At 38.6% G+C, this 6,663-nt stretch overlaps 1 protein-coding gene across 1 annotated transcript; it reads left to right on the top strand.

Annotated features, from left to right (window-relative positions):
* The first annotated feature begins 1,393 nt into the window (after nucleotides 1-1,393).
* On the top strand, nucleotides 1,394-6,193 carry LOC116666004 (zinc finger protein 665-like). Its single transcript, XM_032487813.1, has one exon. The coding sequence runs from the start codon at nucleotides 1,520-1,522 to the stop codon at nucleotides 2,726-2,728; it is 1,209 nt and encodes a 402-aa protein (XP_032343704.1). The 5' UTR covers nucleotides 1,394-1,519; the 3' UTR covers nucleotides 2,729-6,193.
* Nucleotides 6,194-6,663: the final 470 nt, after the last annotated feature.

Consider the following 6,663-nt stretch of genomic DNA (forward strand, 5'->3'; position numbering starts at 1 on the left):
GACATGACTTGAAAATAGCAAAAAAAAAAAAAAAAAAAAAAAAAGCAAAAACACCCCAATGGGTCAGAATGTATGAAAAGTGTGAACACAGGTCAGCTCTCAGAGGGTAGAGAGGAAGCCACAGCATTAATAGTGTTTGGAATCCTCTTTTCACAGTGGAGAGTTTGTTGGGCAAACAGAAGTTTATTTTTACTGAAAACCCTTGAAGGATATATTTCATCTCCCCAACTTATGGGTGTATTTTTTCTTAGGAAGTATTTTGAAAAAATTTTTTATTTTTAATTCGTTTGTCAAATTCTTAATTTTTTCTCTACCAAATTTGTTTCCCTATTCTAAACTGCCATGAATTTTAGTTATTACTCAGAATGCTAGATATGTTCTTTCACAGGCTATTTTCTCTTCCTTAGCACTTCCTCCTTTACAGTAAGTATGCAAAATTTATGTAGAATAGTAGTTTCATCCTCAATTATGAAACAGCAGTATCTACTGTTAATTAGTATGTGATTTGGAGTTACCAAGGAAAAATAATTTCTTTGATAGGAAAAAGAACTTTGTTCCATTTGTGTCCTTTTGTCATAGGTTGTTTGAAACTAGGCTGTCATAAAATTATTAGAATTACCTTTGATCACTTCATTTTTGGTAAAGAATCCTAGTATTCTGTGTTCCTAAAACTTACAAGATCATGCTAGGTGTCTTCATATCTCTGTTTGGTATAAGCACTACTTTTAGTGTACTATCATGTATTTAATGTTAAACATTTACTGATGAATTTAATGAATGGGGTACTTATGGTTCTTTATAGATATGTCTCATATACTTGTGATCAAGAAATTACAAGTGAAGGCAAATATGGATAAAAAATTACTCCAAACAGTGATAACAGAAAGACATGTAAGGACTGAAAGAAAACAGTTTGACCCCAGGAGCATCCAGGAAAATGCATATGACAGTGACTCTCAGCAGAGAGATGAGGAAAGAAATCACAAAGGAACGTCTGTAAACGGTAGTGGAAATCTACGTGAAGAGGGAGACCAACGTGCCACAAGTGGTGCAGGGACCGAGCCCAGGGGAAACAGACTTGCATTAAGCTTTCAGAATGAACTGCATATTTTTAAAAGTGAAGAGAAAATTGATTTTTTTAATGAAGCTGACAAGAGAGGCAACAGTAGTGCCTCATTTTCACCACTTCTAGAAAATTCTTCTAGTGTCCAAACCAACATTTCTGAAATATATGGGAGTGATTTTATGCATCCTTTAGTACTGACACGAGACCTGAAGACACACAGCGAAAGACTGTACAAAAGTACTCCGAGTGGCAAACCTCTTCTCCAAGGGTCATACCTCAGTAGACACCAGATCATCCATACAGGACAGAAATTATATAAATGTGATGTATGTGGAAAAGTCTTCCCTTTTCATTCAAAACTTGCAAGACATCAGAGAATTCATACTCGTGAGAGACATTACACATGTAATTTGTGTGGCAAGGTCTTTAATCATAAAGATACTCTTCGCAGGCATGAGAGAATTCATACTGGAGAGAAACCGTTACAAGTGTAATGAGTGTGGCAAGGTATTTACTCTCATTCAAAGTCTTGCAAAGCATGATAGGATTCATTCTGGAGAGAGACCATATAAATGCAGTGAGTGTGGCAAGGGCTTTTGTGAGAGATCACATCTCAGGCAACATCAAGTAGTCCATTCAGGACAAAGATCATATAAATGTGATGTCTGTGGAAAAAGCTGCCGTCGAAATTCATCCCTTGCAATTCATCAGAGGATTCATACTGGAGAGAAACATTTTAAATGTAATGAGTGTGGCAAAGTGTTTCGCTATAAAGGAAATCTTGCAGTTCATCAGAAAATTCATAATGAAGAGGAACATTTTAAATGTAATGACTGTGGCAAAGTCTTTCGCTATAAAGGAAATCTTGCAATTCATCAGAAAATTCATACTGGAGAGAGACCTTTCAAATGTAGTGAATGTGGCAAGGGCTTTTGTTACAAAAAAGCCCTTGGAAGCCATCAGAGAATTCATACTGAAGAGAAACCTTATCAATGTAGTGAGTGTGGCAAGGTCTTCAAGTGTAAATCAACCCTCAGAAGTCATCACGGAATTCATACTGAAGAGAGACGTTACAAATGTAATGAGTGTGGCAGGGCCTTTCGTCGCAAAGGAGTCCTTGCAAACCATCAGAGAATTCATACTGGAGAGAAACCTTACAAATGTAATGAGTGCAGCAAGGTCTTTAGCGTAAAAGCAAACCTTAACAATCATCAGAGAATTCATTCTGGACAGAGACCTTATAAATGTAATGAGTGTGGCAAGGCCTTTCGTCGCAAAGGAGTGCTTGCAAACCATCAGCGAATTCATACTGGAGAGAAGCCTTATCAATGTTGTGAGTGTGGCAAGGTCTTCAGATATAAATCAACCCTCAGGATTCATCACAGAATTCATACTGAAAAGAGACCTTATAAATGTAATGAGTGTGGCAGTGCCTTTAATCACAAAGCAGAGCTTGCAAAACATCAGAGAATTCATACTGGAGAGAAACCTTACAAATGTAATGAGTGCAGCAAGGGTTTTAGCACAGAAACAAACCTTAACAATCATCAGAGAATTCATTGTGGTCAGAGACCTTATAAACGTAGTAAGGGTTTCAAAACCTCACATCAAGGCTCACATCTCACAGAACATCAACTAATCCAGTCAGGAGAGAAACCCTAAAAATGTGATGTATGTGGGAAAGGCTTTGGTCAAAATTTACACCTTGCAAGGCATTGGAGAACTCATTGTGAGGAGAAACCTTTCAAAAGTAACGAGTGTTGAAAAAGCTTTTCCTCACATCTCAACCCTCAGTACGCCTCAGGGAGTAGATACACAGGAGAAACCGTATCAATATGATATATGTGGGAAGGTCATCATTCAAAATTGACATTTTAAATTCACAGGAGATTCATTGTGGGGAGAAATGGACGTATTATGAATGTGAAAAAGACTCACTCACCGTCCGATAATCCATAGTGGACAGAAATCATAGAAATGGAATGAATGTCTCAATGTCTTCAGTCAAAATTCATACATCAGATTTAACCAGCAATATTGTAAGTCAACTGTGCCTCAGGTAAAAAAGATCCACCATAAATTCCTACTAGAGAGGAATGTTGCAAACATAACGTGTGCGGCAAATCTTTCATTGTTCTTTGAAGCCTAACTTAGAGCCAGAGAATCCTATTGGTGAGGAACGTTAAGTAAGGGCTTTAGCAGGTGTGCACATCTTAAGCTTCATTGGAACAGTCGTCCTGGAGGGCAATCAGATACATGGATTTAGTATGACCAGGATTATAGACAGGGGATTCATTCAGCAGAGAAGTCATTCTGGAGATCATCGAGGCCCTGAATGAGAAAAATCCTTACTTGGGGCTCACCTTTCAGCAGTTACCAGGTAGTCCATACTGGACAGAACATTAGAGATGTTCTGAATGTAGCAAAGCTTTTGGGTCATGCCTTATAGCAGGGGGTTCACCATACACATCTTACTTAAAAATGCAATGAAAATAGCAGTTTCATAATACTCCTCACTCATTACTAGAGATTAGAATATTTATCATGGAGAGAAACCACACAAATGTGTGTGGTGAGGAATTTACCCAAAGATCCACAAGTTGCGGGACATACTGGTGTGATACCTTACAAATGTAATGGTGTGGCTAAACCTTTAGCTTGAGTTCTGTTTCTTAGGCAACAGGAGAAAGTCCATGTTGAACAGCTATCGTAACATATGGTAGAAAATGTATGCAGTCTCACAGTCCACTAGACTTAAGAATATACAGTTTGGAGGGAAACCTCACTAAACAGTATGTGTGCTAAGGCTTGTACCTGAAGATCAACTATGCGGAACACAGAATTTCTGTTGGAAAACAAGGTTTCAAACAGAATGAATGTTGTAACGTTTTTTATCATGTCCTAACTGCTCTGGTATAATGAGAAAATCCTTACAGGTCAGAAAGTACACAGGTACACTGAACATGGAAACAATTTTAAGAAACTGTCCTTAGGTTTCCCTGAAGAACTCCTATTCCAGGAATCCTTACAAATGTCATGAATTTTGTGAGTTTTTTGAGCAATAATTACAACAGACCACCTGTCAGAGAATGCATACTAGGAAGAAATCAGTTTTTACTTCTCTGAAATGCGGCCAACTGCAGAATCATTACAAGTCACGACAGGGTAAACCTGATGACGTGATGTGTGTATAAGAGGCAGAAGGACATGTGGAAATGACCCATTGTCTTCCGTGTCTAAATATTGTTTCATTTTCCTCGAGAGGAGTACATTGCTTTTCATGCCTTTTATCCTGAAGTTTGAAGTCTGTTGATTCCTACATTATAGGCCTTTGAGTTTTCTCCCTGGGAAGGAATCAGTAAGATGAAGGGGCCAACTTCATCAGGCACGGCAACTCACGTCCAAGTTCCCTGGAAAAACAGGACCCGGAATTATCAGATTCAATATTGTGTGGATTAGCATCAGGGAGGGTCGGAGACTAATGTAAAGCTGACTTGACTCAGCAGACGCGTGTTCAGGGTGCCGGCCTGTAGACAGGCCGCAGCGGGCTACAGCGCAGAAAGCTCCCCGCCTGCCGCGCCCGCCCATGAGCAGAGCAGCAGGGCGTCCAGGGACCGGCTGTTTCACAGGAGGAGCGTGACCGGTTATGTGGTGGGAACAAGGCTCGGGGAAAGCTGGTCACTTTCTCCATCGCGTGGGAGTAGGTGGTGTAGGTATGTATGTTTAGTGAAAAGTTCCTCTTACCTTTGGAATTTGAGGGGAGAGCAGTTCCCGCAAGAGGAAAAGTTAATCAAAAGAGCTTGAGAGGCAGAGCAGTTCATTTCAGACTCCGACTAATGTGCAAAAATTGAAGAGAGTACATTTAAAGATCTAGTTGGTTTTATTGCATGATTTGTGAATTGGGCTGCACTCCACCTTCTAAATTAAGAGGTGTTCCAAGGAGCTGTACGCTATGGAACACCTTTTCAGGCATAAACTGGGTGGGATAGAAAGTTATTAGTAAGGGAAAGGTTCTCTCAGGCAAGTCTACCTTGTTTAGGGGAAGGACAGAAATCTTACCCCGTAGGTTACCTCTGGTGTTCAGGACAGTTGACAGTGATTGGTTTACTGTCCTATTTCTTTGAGGGCTGAAACTACATTTAAGTCTTGGTTTGCTATCTTGTGGGTAAGTGACTCCACCTTGGGACTTTTTTTTTTTTAAACACTCCCTAAAAGCTGCTCCTTAGTCCTGAATATTCAGCATATGAATATATTTCTTCCTGTGTTTTTTTCCCCATCCAAATCAGTCTCATGACATGCATCTAAATTTACATGCAGGGAGAATAGGAATACAGTAAGCATATGAAAAATAGTAGAAATTTTAAAAGTTCTACAGTTTCACTTTTGACCTTGACCAACTGAGTACAATAATTAGCGAAGAACAGTAGTCCTGAGTTTTCTTTTAAAAATGAACCATGTACAGTAGGAACATGTTTATTTGATAGATAAACTAGGAATTTCATATATTTTGCAAAAGTATTGTTGCTGATTTGCTTTTGTGGTTATTGACTGGATTAGGACGGACCTCCAGCCAAAGGTTGGTTTTGTCATTCAGAGTGATATTAACGTTCAAGTGTTACGAGAATGTTCTATAATTCAGATATCTAGGGGGCCAGGGGAGAGTTTCAAGTTGTTCCAGAAATGATATGAAGAAGCAAGGAATGGTGTCCGGCTTAGTCTTAATGTGATTGCTAGGTGGGGGCTGAGGGGAGCACACCCACTTTGGGTTTGAACTTCCAGTTGGTTAAAGTTGCTCAAAAGAGGAAGCCCTCAGGCTGTTTTGTCACCTTGATCACACAGGCCAAGTAGGAAGAGGTTGTGGTGAGGTGTAATCCTTCTAAGCAGAGAAGCATCCCATTGTTCAATACAGTTTCAAATGTTTGAAAAAATCTTCCTTAGATATATTACCTAAGACTTTTACACTAGGTTGCTAAAAATTAGTGTCTCGGAATGTTTTCTAGATAATATAACTTAGCAACATACCAGAGAAACAATTATCAAAAGACTTAAAATTTGAATTTTAAATTATGGGATCAGATGATATGTTACGTGGTTAATTTTCTATTGCAATAAAATATGTTTATAAAATTTTTCTTTGTATTTTTTTCTCTTCCTTGTGTTTTTCTGTATTTTACAACAGGGAAATACATAAATCAGTGAGTTATTTTGGGTGTCTTGTGATATGATAATGCTCACAAGGAAATGACTTGTAGAAAGAAGTTGCATTATAAACGTGAAGAGTTACCTTGGAGCTTCACTTTATTGAAAGCACTGGAATCACAAAATGGTGATGTGAAATCTTTATGGGAGTTGGCTGTAGTCAGGTGTTCGAAAATCAAGCTTCCCTTGTAACTAAATACATACAAATAACACAATGTCTCTATAGTAATTTATCGTGTGATTGTATCAATTCATTCAATGAATGCCCTGCTGCTGAACATTTTCTTTAAGAGAGAGTGATGTATGATGATAATATTGTGGTTGAACAAGTTGCAAACATACTAAATCACACAATATTGTACACATGAAAATGGTGCATCCTGTTGTGTGGAAGTTAT

The sequence above is a fragment of the Camelus ferus genome, chromosome 9 (genome assembly GCF_009834535.1).
Source record: "Camelus ferus isolate YT-003-E chromosome 9, BCGSAC_Cfer_1.0, whole genome shotgun sequence".
Classification (NCBI taxonomy): domain Eukaryota; kingdom Metazoa; phylum Chordata; class Mammalia; order Artiodactyla; family Camelidae; genus Camelus; species Camelus ferus.

What these genes read in the sequence shown, in the direction of transcription:
- LOC116666004 (XM_032487813.1), top strand. Translation starts at nt 1,520, where the DNA reads ATGAGAGAATTCATACTGGAGAGAAACCGTTACAAGTGTAATGAGTGT.